The sequence below is a fragment of the Oxyura jamaicensis genome, chromosome Z (assembly GCF_011077185.1).
Source record: "Oxyura jamaicensis isolate SHBP4307 breed ruddy duck chromosome Z, BPBGC_Ojam_1.0, whole genome shotgun sequence".
NCBI classification, from domain to species: Eukaryota; Metazoa; Chordata; class Aves; order Anseriformes; family Anatidae; genus Oxyura; species Oxyura jamaicensis.
In genome coordinates this window covers 67,190,346-67,205,620 of record NC_048926.1, presented here as the reverse complement: position 1 = coordinate 67,205,620, position 15,275 = coordinate 67,190,346, and the positions used below count along the sequence as shown (strand labels likewise).

Here is a 15,275-nt window from a genome sequence, read left to right as displayed (position 1 = left end):
AAAAAAAAAAAAAAAAAAAAAAAAAAAAAAATTTTTAAATTTTTAAACCCCTTTTTTTTTTTTTTTTTTTTTTTTTTTTTTTTTTTTGGTTGGATATTCCTGGCTCTCTTTGTGTTACACAGCACTCATTTGTACTAGGTCAAAAAAGAAAATATGTCAGGCTTTCCATACATGGTACTCCTACTCTTTCCCTGAAAGTTCTACATCTTGTACTGTAGCCTTCTTGTGTGGATAAAATACCTGTGGTGAAATTTCTGCCAGCATCCGCTTCTAAACAAAGTGTATCATAGGAGGTTTTCTTAAAAAGTTTAAGCTAGAGGCTTTTTAATTGACCTGTAGTCTAGGCTGTGATTTGCTCCTGTGGCTTGAAAACATTTTGTGTTAGCAGCCACCTCTGAGGTTTGGGTCCTTGTGCCCCCTAAAAACCTCTCCCGAGCTGTCGCTTGCCTCTTGTTGAGGCCTGGGCTTTTGCTGTAAGCATTGCTCTCCATGCTGGGGCTCTAATCACAATGAATCACAGAGTCATTTTGGTTGGAAAAGACCTCTAAGATCAACCTTTAACCTAGCACTACCTACCGCACTGGGGCTTGGGCTTCTGGCTGCTATGGTGCAAATAACCCATCGGGACCTCTTGCTTTTGCTTTAGCTTCAGTCACGATTATTACTGCTTACTTTGCCAAGCAAGTCAAATATTTAAGCCCATGCAGGACACCTCGTTCTTGCCTAAAAGATGCAAGAACAGGCACATAGAAAATGCACTGATGCCAACTGATTTTTTTTTTTTTAATTAGTTTCCTCATAAGACTGTAATCGATAGGATGCTTGCAGCAAAGTTGGCTTGTACCTATATGCTGCCTCTTACTGCATCCACAGCCTGTCTGCAGATGTATTTCTTGCATGCTGTCAGAACATAGGCAATCAATGCTGGCACTTGACCCAACTTCTCAAACGCTGTTATTTCAGCACAGCAGGTCTGGCTGGCCAACACCAAGGCTGCCGTGCATACCTCCAATGTTACCACACATTCCCTCCCCTCCCCCCCCGCCCCCCACCTAGTTTCCTACTCCCTGCCACAATTTCGCCATCGGATCCCAACGGAGAAAACCCAGCGAAGGGCGACCAGGAGAGTCGGTGCAGAAGGATGATGATGCTCGCAGGATAGCGGGGTCGGAAGAGGCCGCTCCTGCCCCGGAGGTGCCTGCGTTCACACCGGGGCTCCGCGCCGGGGGCGCAGCAGGAGCGCCCCGGAGCCTCGGCGGGGAAGCGCCGCCAAGCCCCCGCCTGGGCTCCCGGGGCCCCGGCTCGGCTCGGGGCCGCCTCCCCCTGACCGCCACCTCCTCATGGGGCCGGGGGCCGCCCCCCTCGGCTGCCCCGTGCCCGTGTCCGGACGGCGGAGGGGCTCCGTACCGGTACTGGTCGAACTTGGCGTACTGCAGCCACTCGTCGGGGTTGCTCTCGTACGACTCCATCAGCGCCTGCACCTCCTCCACGCTGACTTTGTCCTCGGCGAAAAGCCGGTGCAGGATGCGCACCAGCTCCTCCAGGCTCCGCGCCTTCCACATCTCCGTCTGCACCGGCTGCTCCATCGCCGGCTGCCACCCCACCACACCCCCGGCCGGCCCCCGCCGCCCGCCTTTATGCGCCGGGAGGCACGGCGGGAGCCACCACCGCCCCGCCGGGCGGGCGGGACCGCGGACGGCCGTGCCCAGCCCTTCGGCGGGGACAGCGACCGACCGGACGGCCCCTGGGCCTCGCCGCCGGACCGCCGGGCGGCGGGGGAGGCTGCCGTGAGGCGGCCTGGTCCTCACGGGCCCGCCGGGGGCGAGATGGGGCAGGCCGGCAGGACAGCCCGCCTCGGTCCCCCTCAGCGCCCACCCCAACACCCGCTGTCGAGAGAGCGAGCTTCAGGCCGGGCGCTCTGGTTTCCCGTCCGGCTGTTGTTAGGGTCTCTAGTACTCACGAGTCTGGGCCACCGAATTCACGTTATGCTGTAGAATAGACTGTAAAACACCATTTTTTTCACTCAGAAAACACCCCAAACCCACCATTCTTTTTGCTCTCTTCTCCCTCCCAAAAAAAAAAAAGACTTCAGCTACTCAGGCCTGCCTGATGGTTGTGAGGTGGTAAGCAGGCAGATGAGCACTGTGAATGTGCAGTAGCTTTGAAGGTGCTCACAGTACTTGTACATGTCCTTAGAATCACAGAATCATAGATTCATTAAGGTTGGAAAAGCCCTCCAAGACCATCCAGTCCAACCATCCCCCAAACACCACTATCACCCTCTAAACCATGTCCCTAAGCACCACACTGAACCTTTCCTTAAACACCTCCGGGGACGGTGACTCCACCACATCCCTGGGCAGATCAGTGTTGCGAACCTGGAGTAGCTCTGAGCTTTAAAGCTGCTCACAGTACTTGCATGTGTCCTGAGAGTCATAGAATCATCGACTAATAAAGGTTGGAAAAGACCTCCAAGATCATCTGGTCCCACCATCCCCCAAACACCACTATCACCCACTAAACCATGTCCCTAAGCACCACATCGAACCTTTCCTTAAACACCCCCAGGGACGGTGACTCCACCACCTCCCTGGGCAACCTGTTCCAACGCCTAACTTAGAGGTACTGACATGGAGGGACTTCCAGCACGCCTGGTTTCTCTCTTTCTGACCCGTGCATCCAGTAGCTGCAAGAAAAATAAATTCCACTAATGTCATCACTGCAACTTGAGAGTAGCGGCAGTCAGGGAAACGTTGCCATAGCTTTAAATGGGGCCGGGGTCCACTGCATTGCAGTGAAATATGGCTGAATATACTGAATAGGTACACTGTCACAGATCTGTCCCAAACCTCCTCTGGCATATAGAAAGAAGACCTGACCTCACTGCTGCTCTTTTAGCAAGTTGTGTTGGTAGGTATGTGAGAGAGAGAGAGAACTATGATGATATCAGTCAGACTTTCAGAGATCTGAAAGAACCTAAGATCATCCTGAATCTATTCAATGCAACCAGGATACCCTGGAAACAATAACAGCAGCCATCGTGTGGTTAAAAAACATCTAGTCTTTATGCAGAGCAACATATAAAGAACAAAGACATCACTCCCTTGCTAACTTGCTCTACCCCAGTATTAAGAACAAGTGCCTCATTTCTTAATGGAATTTTAGCTATGGGTTGGTGTCAAAAGACTGTAAAGGCAAGTAAGTGACACTTCTTTAGAGTACTTGCTCAAGTATCTCTACCTGGGCACCATTAAAACTGCTGTAGGTTGTGAAGAATTTGAAATAGTGTGAAGCAGCCAGTGCCATTTATCTGAAGGGTAGACTTCACGTTATCTTAGTCAGAAACATTGCCCAGAGGAATAAAATACCTTACACAAACAAGCTGCTGTAAGGATCACCGAAGCAATGCTTCATTGGGTTGTGAAATGAGCGATGAGATATATTTTCCACGCTCCCCTCTCCCCCACAAAAAAAAAAAAACACTTGCCCACCAAATATGATTCTGATTTTCCCAAAATCTGATATAAATTATTTTCCAGGAGTTATGATGTCTCTTTGATTATTTGCACATCTATACATTTGGTGATGTTCTGTTATTTAAATCCAGGAAAAAACAAACAAACAAACAAACAAAAACAAACAAACAAACAAAAAAAAAAACAAAACAACAACAAAAAAAAAACATTTTGCTTCTGCTGCCAAAGTCAGAAACATCAGAACTTTGATTCCTTTGCCACAATGGTGATGTGGTCATTAGTGATGCCTTTAAATACTGCTAGCAAAAGCAAAAGGGCATTTCATATATCCTGTGTTACAACTAATGGATCAGTCTGGATCTACTCACTGCAGTTTCAAATGTGTACTGCTGTTGACTGTAGCTTACTTATAATGCTGTACCCATAAATTTGTCAAAGCTTTTCCTTTAACCCAGTTACAAAGACTTAAACTCCTCTAGTAGTAATAGAAAGCCTTATACTTCTATTTGCTCCTATTCAAAACTACGCACACATATTTTCATTTTGTGTGAACAAAACATTGCATTCAACATTACATTTTGATCCTGAAAACTTCCGTAGGAGTTCATTATTTGTTTGCATGAAAATCATTAGGAACAATATTTATGGGTCTCCAGCTTATGTTTTTACTAACACCCCACGGACAAATGGCACAAGGATCTGAGTGCATGTACAGCAGTTAACACATTCTAGCCTCAGTCACTGAGGGCATCTGTCACTGAAAAATTAAAAAAAGAAGAGAGCATTGTAATCCACACAGCACAGGAATTGTCTTCACATTCTCAGTTGTGCTTCTTATTAAGGAGTATACAGCATTTTACACATTTCTTTTTATTTCTGGAAATCATGTGTTTATGCCCCTGAATAAATTAACTATTAAACATATTTCTCAACTATTCATTAGAACAACACTCAAGTCTGTAGGAGGCTTTATTCCAACAAATGTAAGGGATGTTGCAGCTTTCAATTTTACAACAAAAAGTTTAGGTCCACTTAAAGACTAGAAGCTTATTTGAAAAGTAAGTCCAAAGCTACTGAGGCAAACAGCATAGTGCTTCACACTATGGTGCCTTACCATGCAGGATGCAGCCAGCGTTCAGGAACTGCATTGACAGTTCCTCAGGAGCTGGTCTTGCACAACAGCAGCAGTGTCAGGGATGGCTACGCATCAGTGAAGGTAAAAAATTACAGAAAAAATCCCTTCTGCTCCACCACTGTTGATCAGGGTTCTACTGTACCAACATGCCTCACAAATCAGATCCATCACCCTGTCTCTGGGTAGTGCCAACGCTCAGTCCTTGCCATTCAAGATTAACAGGTGTTTGGTACCATATTCCCATTAAATAATTCCGCAGAAACATTGGCTCATTCATGTAACCAGATTCTTACATTTTGCTTCCCTGATAAATTTTCTTAATGATGACGCTCACTGACTTTTCTCAGAGGAGACACATACTCACATTTGGTACTGCTGAACCTGTACAGTGCTATGGAACTCCTAGGGTGATAACACGTATATATGAAATGCATTCAAATACCTGAAGTGGACATACATTCTTTGGGCTAGAGAGAGAAAGAGCAAGCATGTAGCTTGGGGAAGAAGCATAAAGGTTTAAGGATATTTTTTTTTCTGTATTTCACATTAGGTAGCCCTTGTGAAAAGCACAGAAACTTGGAGGGTTCACGAAGAAAGTGAATCATTCTTGCATTCCTTATGACATGACTTCACTGGGAGGCAGAAAGGAAACGAATAAACCAATCCTGTTGATGTCCTGACAGTTAAAACCCTATCTTGGAAAATGGGAGTTTGAAATATAACCACAGAAATGTTTCTTCATGGACAAATGCCCAACCACTCAAATCCTATCCTAAAATCAAGTGCAGGCACTTCAAGCAATCACTGAACATGATGCCTAACTGGAAGAGAGATTTACACCAGCTTAATTTCTAAGCAGGTGCTGGCACCTCATCTCCCATGGGGGTGTAGCTCACGTTTTTTGTTTATTGGTTTGTTTGTTTTTTCTGACTCATTTAGGAAAATCTTCAATTAAGAATGATGGAATTGGTTAATCTTGTTATTGATGGAATTGATAATCTTGTTATTTCAAATAAAGTTATTTCAAATAATCTTGTTATTTCAAATAAAGTTTGTGGTCAAACTGAAAAAAGTATCCAAGGTGCCTGAATTCTCAGACCATTGTGGCAAGCAACTATATTAGGCTTATTTCCTCCGGTCTGTTAGCCTGAAAACATAATCGTGCTTCAACCCAATAATGTGAGCTTATGCTCTTCCTCCACATGGTATAACTACAGCCATTTATTCATTGCTATTAGGTCTCTGTTCCCCTAAGTGTCTTTGAATCTGCAGAGGGGGCTTCTGTAAGAGAATGTTTGGAGCTACTACTGTTGTGCATATGCATCGTGCCTTGCAAGTTTTGGGACTACATGACTCAATGGCAGTAACTCTCTAAGGAGGGGTAAGAGAATAGAATATTTTGACACAAGGTGGTCATAGACATAGGTTTAATAACCTGCCCCAGGGAAATTCACCTTACTGAAATATTTTGCTGCGCAGTCTCAAAGCTTTACAGTCCAGTTACTATCTTTTTCTTAAACCTTTGCATGATTTAAGGACTGGAGCCTGCATCTGAAAACTCAAAGTGACTTGGTGATACCTAGAGCTCTGCACCTTCTATTTCACATGAAGATCTTTGAACTTCTGGGTGGATGCCATTTGCACAGAAGAGACCTTTTGGTTTATAATCAGGAGGAAATGTAAGTAAACATTTGTTGAAAACATCACTCAGATTGCTATTTGGAAATACACAGCAGTGCACATCCTGAAGTAGCAGTTCCCAAACTCTGACCTGGAAGATCAAGCTAAATGATTAGGGAGCCCCACATCCAGAGGGGCTGACTGATTCTGGGGCTGTGGAAAAGCACTTGCAGCCTCCTCTCAGCCATGTAACCTCATGAGATCCAGCCTTCAGCGCCCAACAGACCTTGCATGAGAATCTGGTGCTTGATTGATACAAAAAAAAATAATAAAAAAAAAATCAAACACAGATCATACAGTGAAACATAATCAGACTACAAAATACAGTAATCAGTGAGTGAAATGAGTGCAATACATACCTAGTCACACCATACTTTGAAAACACTAACAACTACTAAGCAGTGTATGTACTGCTGAATGAAGCAAGTGCACAAAGAGCTGGGTGGCATTAAACCACACGGCCCAGAAAAGATTCTTAAAATAATTTGATTCAGTTTTGGTGGAAGTTAGTATGCTGTGCAGAAGGTGAATATGTTATAAATAAAATGTAAAATATTGACATCCATATGATCTCTATGAGAAAAATAAACTTTTTTTTTTTTTTTTTTTCTTTCTCCAGTGTATATTTGGGAAAGCTAAATAAAGTCCTGCCTAGACTTCTCTGCACTGACAATATTTGCTGTGTAGTTTTGTTTGGAGCCTGTCTCTTCGAGGTTTCCTGTTTCAGAGTTGGAGAGCTCTTAATGCATTTTAATTCTCAAGAGTTGCCAACATTGTTAGTTCTGTTACCAAGATGGTCTTGAGGGAAAGACATTTTTGTCTACTTTAACTTCATATACTGATTTTTGCAACTGGAACAACTATAGCCTCTAATATTTTTAATGCTAAAGCCGTCTGAAGAATGGTATTTTAACACTGTGCACTCTGGCTGATATAAATATATACATAAATAATGTTCATGTGGAACAACTCCATGAGAACATGTAGAGCAAGGACATAGACTCCTGCAATTTTTCCTAAATTTTACTATTTAATGTTCATCATGTAACCCTAAGAAGAGGAAGTATGAGAAAACTACGATTGTGTAAGTAGCATTTCTGTACCATCTGTAACCTGCATCTTTAACAAAAAAATGTTACAGCATCTAGCTGTCTGCAGGCACTTAGCACAAGTATCTGTTACATGGGAAAGCTGGAGAACCATTTGAAAAACTTGTGAGACTACTTCTCAAGTTCAAAGAGCAGCTTTTTTTTTTTTTTTTTTTTTTTTTTTTTTTTTCTCTGAAGTTTAATTCTTCTCAATGTGGACACAAGGGATCAAATCTCACCTGAAATTGGGACTGTGTATCTACTAGCAAATAACCCAAGGACTGCCCTCCGGCACAGAGGCCAGCTATCAAAGTGCAGCCTGAATCCATATTATTAACCTGTTAGCAACCAGAACAAGATGTTAACATACAAAGCGCTTACCAGAAAAGGCACCTTGGTAACTCACAAATTGTGTGTATGCCAAAATCTATGCTAGCAACTGCTCTACCAATTAGCTGTACACATGACTGAGCTACAGTGCCCCAGAAAATTTCCTGGCACTACTGACTCTAGTAACATAGATGTAGTGTGACTGGCGTAATGTTAAGCTTCTAACTCATTTTGGCCGCTCTTTAGTAAGTAAGTGTGATTCATTCAACCTTTTTTAACCATCAATTTTAGGACGAAACAACCTCTAAATGTCTCTCTAGAGTTAGAGAGACATCGTCTCTCTAGATAGTTAGGCATCAAGTCAAAGTTTTCTGATGACTAAAAACTGGTGAGAAGTACCTGACATCTCATGGGATTTTGGTTATTGAAGCAAGAGCAAGGCAGGAGCAAGAAAAATACCTAGGATCTTATGACGTTTACTTTTGGGAGCATATTAAGTATGATACTAGCAAAGCTGAAGTGTGATCTCAGAAAATAAGAATTAACATATTTAACTTGCTCTGTTTTCAAATGTTTTTGTTCTCTTTCTTGGTGATCCAATACAAAACAAAGCCAAAAACATTTTTTAATGCATATGGCATTTTATGCAAAGTTGTAACAGAGTCATAATCATCATGCAAAACCCAGAGGTCAAGGCATTTCCCCCCCTTCCTTTGCCTCATCTCTATATATGAAGATGTCCTAGCATGGCAGTGCCTTACATAGCCTTTGTACAATATCCTCCAAAGAGGATAGAAGACCTCAGGATACTCAAGAACAGTGTAAGATAAAAGCTTGTGCAAGTAAAAACAGAGTTTGATCTGCAAAGTGACCACAAACTACAGCAATGCATCAACAGAAGCTGCTTGGGAGCTAAGGAAGAGTTTGCAGGAAAAGTCTTCCTTCATTTTACTGTAGATCAGAACGTTCAAGATTATGTTGAGGGGATAATTAACACAGACATCTTTTTTGTTAATATGTTAGCAGTAATTTTTCAGAATTTAAGAGTTGGCATTTGCTCAGTATGGCCATAGGCAACATGATTATGTGATTATTTCACTCCTGAGGCAACTTCAGTTACACTTAGCTCCTTTGTTTTCCACATGCTTTTAAGATTAGTTCAAGCTACAGATTAGAATTTTATAATTAATCTCCAAACCATTATCAGAATAATAAATCATAAACAATGCCTCCTGGTTTAGAGGGTTTGAACTCTGTCACTGTTGCCTTGGAAACAGGATAACAATTTTGCATAGTACTATTTAGTATCAAAACACTGTGAAGCACTAAACCTTTCATGGAAACAGTGTAATCATCTTCCTTTTAAATATTTATCCTTACCTCTCAATATTTAAAAATAGTTTACTGTGTTTTTTTTTTTTTTTTTTTTTTTTTTTCCAACTTGCCTATTCTGTCCATTAAATTACATAAGAACAAGTGAATAAGTTACATTGCAAATATTGTTAGCTCAGTCCTACATGGAATAGTCGTGTAGCATCTTTAGATGGAAGACATTACTCTCTTAATTAAGTCTACACTGTTGCTCAAGGTATACTGTGTACAGGGAAGATGATCTGTCAAGTTCTACTTAAGCTTCCAATACTTCCAATTTAGTGGAAGTATTATTTCTTAAAAGATAACTGTAAACATTTTAAAGAATTTCAGGATCATCTACGATTTTAGATGCTACATCTTCACGTTTTAAAATATCACGTTTAACATGTCTTTTGCAAATTCTACAAGCCATGGACTGCTAATCTTTTGTCTGCTGTATTATGTATCTGACACAGCTGCTTTCTAGTCTGTTACTTAAGAATACACAAAGGGAAAGGCTTCTGCCACTTACAACAGGGATGATCACAGCCTAACTCCAGAGAGAGGCTGTGGTCCCCAAAGGTACCAGACCGACAATAGATGACTAGCTCCCTGACGTGAGACAGCAGAAAACTACAGGGAAAATTACAACAATGAGGAGTCACATTACATGCAGTACGGAAGCTACACTGGGGAATTAGCAGAATCAGAACTGGTAGTCATTAAAAGGAAAGGAACATAAAAGCAGCCACTCAGAGCATTCATTCACTTGTCAGTCAGACAAGGCAAGAGCTGGATCAGGTGAGCAGTCACTGTATACTGGTAAATTAGGAGCCAATAAACAATATAGTTACAGTTGGAAAAAAAAGAGCAAACACAGTTCAGCATCTTCCTTTCATTCCACAGAACACTGGGACTAATTACAAAAACAGATCCTGTCTAGGTGACACTTCAGCTAGGGTGCTATTACCTGCTTGGGCTACGGTACCTCAAGAAAGGTACGAGGGTCATGGAGAAAGGAGAAACAGAAATGATCATGTATCAGGAAAAACACCACATGCAAAACAAAACAGCAAACAACAACACAACACTGATGTTGCAAGTCATACATATATATTGGCAGCAGCAGGGCAGCAGGAAAAATCCCTCAAAAGTAATATAGTAGTATTAATTAGAAGACAGTGCCCGACGACTTTGTGAGTATTCATCATTACTGATGTTTTTCTAATCAAACACGTATCAAGAACAATTAAATACTATTAGCCCTGCCCGTAGGTAGGAATAGAGCTCCTTTTAGCTTTCTTTCCTGATTCTGTTTTTGGCTGTTCACCATACACATTAGGCAGTATTTGCTTTGTCCATCAAGAGTGCCCACACTTCCGATGGATACACCCAAAACCCACACAAACTGTGATTTTTTTAAGGTAACATTGTGCCTTGTGGCTTATTGTAGTATGATAAAATGAATTCTGCAAGTAGTGCACTATTTTGACATAGATTCAATGTGGTGCTTCAATTGTTACAAGAAAGGCGGTTTAATGACTTCCGAGTCTCAGAATCTGACAAAAATCAAAATAAAGTGGAATTAAAGTCTCTGAGGAAGTTTCTTAAATTAATGAAGTGACTAAATATCTGCAAACTAACATTAGAAATTGCATTAGAAAGAACAGTGTTGGAACAAGTAATGAGTATGGCACAAGGAACGTACTGAATTTTAAATAAATGCATAATTCAAACCTGTATGGTTAAGTTGTCCAAATTAAAAAATGAATGTGGTGAATAAAAGCAATCCAAACTACTTCTGTGGGCTTTATTTACTGGACTGTTACCCCCGAAGGAATTGATGCAAACATTTTTTTTTAAAACTCAAACATAAAATTTATCTATAGATTCAACATGAAGGACAACCCTCTAACATTAGCTGGCAAGATATGGTGACCTATAGTCCTCCTTCACTTCCAGATCCTAGTGAATTTTTATTTTATTAAAAAAAAAAAAATGAAAGAACCCTAAACACACACAAAACAAAGTTCTTGCATCAATCCTACAGAGCACATTTGCACTGCATCAAACAGTTTCATTTGTTAAGATCAAATAAGGTAAAAGGCACCAACAGACCTGCCAGACTATTGGCTTATCTTAGGCAAACATACTGCCACACAGGAGAACAAACTGCTTACACATTTCTAAAGTAGGCAAGTGGACGTATTATGAAAAAGATTGGAAAAAAAATCCAGAAAAAAAAAAAGCAAACATATTTGTCCTTGTGTACCCTCTGGTGGCTGTACAAGGTTACACTGGCTTTACAGTAACCAAACAGGCAATTTCTTCAGGAGGATGGAATCAGAGTGCTCACCTCTGCACTAGTTCTGTTAAATCAGCAAAGATTCATGACATCAGGGTTCTGAACGGGAAAAACTACAAAATTCTGCACTGTTAGCTGAATCCAATGGATTCTTATGTAGGTTTTCCACTAAAAAAGTCATTATTCTCATAGCAAGTATTAGACATCTGGGGCATGTGCCACATGCTTGGCTGCATGGAAATAGCAGCAGCACCCCTAACTTAAACCAAGCACTAGTTCTCCAGAATTCCTCTAAGGGTGGAAACAATTTAGCATGTTGGTTGCAAGGGACCACATAAGAACCACGCATATTAGACATACATAGAAGATAGCACAAACAATTTAAAATAAAAAACAGCAAACTTAAAAAAAAAAAAAAAAAAAAAAAAACTCAATAAACCACCACACCTCCCAAACCCTCCAATAAATAAAAGGAGAGGTTGGCACCCTAGTCAAAGTACCAAGTCCTCTCTAAGGTGAAAAAAATAATGAATCCTTGTTACGTTATGGCTTAGCACAAGGACATAAAGTGAATTCTATTTTGTTGATGAAACATGCAACTGGTGAAGCAGAATAAGAGCAGCAGCCAAAAGGACTAAATATAAAGTAGGTTTTTAGCACCTGATGTCTATTCCTTCATTAACACAACAAGTTTTGCTACTCATTAAACAATGCCAGAAATAAAATATCCTGGCAACTGCTGAGGTGTTCAGCCTTGTACAACGTTCTGTACAGTTTGGCAGGAGGGCATATTTCTGAGGCATGCTGTATCATTATGCTGTGCCATATAAATAAGGTACTTAGACTGCCAATGTGAAAAAGGCATAGAGCAAGGTTATTTACCAATACCTGCATATTAATTATGAGAAAAAAAATCAAAATACTTTCTTGAAGTGAGATAACTTATGTTCAAGGTGAAGAGTCCATAACATACAGAATGCATACAACAGATGTACAACATGTGAGAAGCAAACTGAATACCAGGCTGTATGTGCAATTCACTTCCCTTTTTAATTAAAAGGAAACCTTATTTTCCATACACCATATACAGTGACAGTGCCGACCAGTCCTGAAGACAACTTTGAAAAAGCTTCCCTTCATGTACAGCAATTGGGAACTCAGAAGCAGGAGAGCTGGCTCCGTTCTACAGATAGCTGATGCAGAATTTTTTTCTGTACCCAAAGTGTACATTGGAAAAAAGCTACACAAATGGTAACCTTGGTAGCTCTTCTTTCATGCTATTCAACTGCCGCTGTTTTTATCAGTATACAGTCACAAGCAGAAATCCAAACCCCATTTTTTCTGTGCATTTACAGTTGAGTTTAAGAAAGTTAGTTCCTCTTCCATTTTTGAAGATCACACCTATGCAACTGTATTGCTTGTCTTTCACCCCCATGCCTGGGTTTTGCAATAATGCAGCACCAGCTTGCCATCGCTTCCAAAACACTGCAATAAAATAAAAACAAGAGCTGTTAGGTTATTCACAGGCTAGCATATACACAAAGCAAAATAAAAACAAACCAGATGAATGTGTCGTGAAATACTGTTGTTCATAACAAAGGTCTCCATCACAACTGGAGGCATGGCATACACATGTGAAAGATTGCTTTTCCAAAGATTGTATGAAGTCATGTCTCTTCAAACCTTATCAATACAGACCTGTGATTGGCAACTCTATTACACTAAATTCAAGATATTACCAGCATAACTAGGAGCAATAACAGATTTCCAGTGCCAGAATCACACCACAGACTTTATTAAGCACATTTGGAAATGATATTTAAAAATGAAAGTCACCTCATAGAGTGTCCCAACTTCCTGGTCTGGAGATGGAGCAAAAGACTGATTTACATATATAAACTGCAAGAAAAGAAAACAAAAGTTGGAGATTTCACAAGTAAGGAGCCCAGAAGAAATGTTCTTCAGCCCGGTATAGGTAAATTTGTCCTGTGTTCATCACTTTAACAATCTTTACAGTCTACACCAAACTACAACTAGTTAGCATCTTCACTGCAGGGTGGAGGGGCAGGATGACTTCCAAGCGAGCCCCAGCAAGGTGCTGACTGCATCCTCCTGCTGGCTGACCCACTGCTCTCCCATACGGCAGCAGGAAGTGAACTCACTGGGTTAGTTCTTGATCTGATTTTGAGTATCCAAACCACTCCCACTAACCTAAATTTTCTCAGTTAGAACAATGCTCACAGAAACAGATTTCTTTTTTTTTTTTTTGGTCACCATTCTTACTTCCTGCTCCAAACATAAGTACACAGAGTAGCTTGTCAATAGTGTCACAGAGGGCCTTGGGATCTGCAGCGTAAGATGGCAATATAGGTATCACGCAGTTTCCAAAGAAAGCCCATACAGTTCCTAGGGCTTTGTTCCTGAAGTTTAGCTTTAAGTTGAAACCATGCTGGAAGAATCCATGCCCCTTTATTTTCTTGTTGAGACAATGAGTTAATTAAACTGTTGGTAATATCTGCCAGCGGTAAAAACCATGACTAATACTCTTCTTTGAGACATTATTAGAGTTACCTTATCTGATACTTCAGTTGCAGATTTCAGTATTGTAATGAGGCTAGCTTTTATTTTATATCTAAAAAGAAAGCTTATATTAAAAAGTGTAGGATGTTGAAAGCAAACTGTTAATTTCAAAGTCAGAATAACCTTACTTCTCTATCAGTTGCCACTTCTACTTTATCAGGACTTTTAGGCTTCAAGGGGATTAAGGAACAACACTGGCACTGTGCTGTCCAACTGCAAACATTCCCACCTAACCATTCTGAAAAAGGAATCAGTCTTATGACAGTACCTTTAAACCGTCTGGAAGAGAAATTCTGAATGAAATAAGTCAGCAGTGTTCAGAAAGTCAATCCCAAACGCTTCAGAGTTTTTCCTAAATGCTCCTTCTGTACACCTGGTTTTTAGACCTATGCTGCATGTATGAATCTCTCAGTGAAGGGCACTTTTGCACAGCATGCACAGAGCTGTGTGAGGTGCAGGCTGGGCTGTAGAATCATAGAGTCGTTAGGGTTGGAAGAGACTTTCAAGATCTTCTGGTCCAACCAGCCCCCTACCACCAATGTCACCCACTAAACCATGTCCCTAAGCACCATGGCCAACCTTTCCTTGAACGCCCCCAGGGACAGTGACTCCACTACCTCCCTGGGCAACCCGTCCCAGTGCCTGACTGCTCCTTTTGAGAAGAAACATCTCATTTCCAAGCGGAACCTCCCCTGGCACAACTCGAGGCCACCCCCTCCGGTCCTACCGCTGGTTACCTGCGAGCAGGGCCCACCCCCGGCCCCCACGGCCCCCCTCAGGTACCAGCTGCTCGGACGCCATCAGCTTGAGGAACTTCTTGATGAAGTCGACGAGCCCCTGGATGGTGCGGGTGCGCTCCACGGCCCACTTCTTGGTCCTCATGATGGGGGTGTCGCCCACGGCCTTCAGCAGCACGTCAACTGTTGGGGGGGGAAGAGGGGGGGGGCGCCGTTAGCAACCGACAGTGGGGTCCCGCCCCTCGCGCGCCCTCATAGGCTACCGCCACCCGCTCTCTCCGCCGATTTGGCCCCCCTCCCGCCCCCAACCCCGCCCCCCCCCCCCCCCGTCTCCACCGCGGCCTAGCCTCCACGTTACTTTTCTTCTTGGCGTCGCCGGCCGGTTCTTCGGTGCCTGGCGAGCCGGCCGCGGGAGGCACTGGGTCGGCAGCACCCGCCGCCGCCGCCGCAGCCCCGCTTTCCGCAGCCTCCTCCCCGGCTTCCCCCTGCGGCGACACCGCCGCCTGCTCCCCGTCCTCCGCCATGCTGCTGCGGGCCGGGCGGAAGCCACGCCCCGCCCGCGTAGCGCGGCGCCGCTAGGCGTTTTGTCCC

The 15,275-nt window shown here is 42.5% G+C and overlaps 2 protein-coding genes across 2 annotated transcripts in view; both read right to left on the bottom strand.

Annotated features, from left to right (window-relative positions):
* The window catches only part of CDO1 (cysteine dioxygenase type 1), a 10,198-nt gene extending 8,565 nt beyond the window's left edge, over nucleotides 1–1,633 (bottom strand). The window contains exon 1 of the mRNA XM_035309253.1: nucleotides 1,408–1,633. Coding sequence (XP_035165144.1) covers nucleotides 1,408–1,586 — 179 coding nt within the window. The 5' untranslated portion in view covers nucleotides 1,587–1,633. The remainder of the gene's footprint in view (nucleotides 1–1,407) is intronic.
* Nucleotides 1,634–10,158: 8,525 nt separating this feature from the next.
* ATG12 (autophagy related 12) lies at nucleotides 10,159–15,249 on the bottom strand. Its single transcript, XM_035309257.1, has 4 exons — nucleotides 15,043–15,249; nucleotides 14,731–14,867; nucleotides 13,204–13,266; nucleotides 10,159–12,852 (listed from the first exon to the last, which is right to left on the bottom strand). The coding sequence occupies exons 1-4, from the start codon at nucleotides 15,206–15,208 to the stop codon at nucleotides 12,793–12,795; spliced, it is 426 nt and encodes a 141-aa protein (XP_035165148.1). The 5' UTR covers nucleotides 15,209–15,249; the 3' UTR covers nucleotides 10,159–12,792.
* Nucleotides 15,250–15,275: the final 26 nt, after the last annotated feature.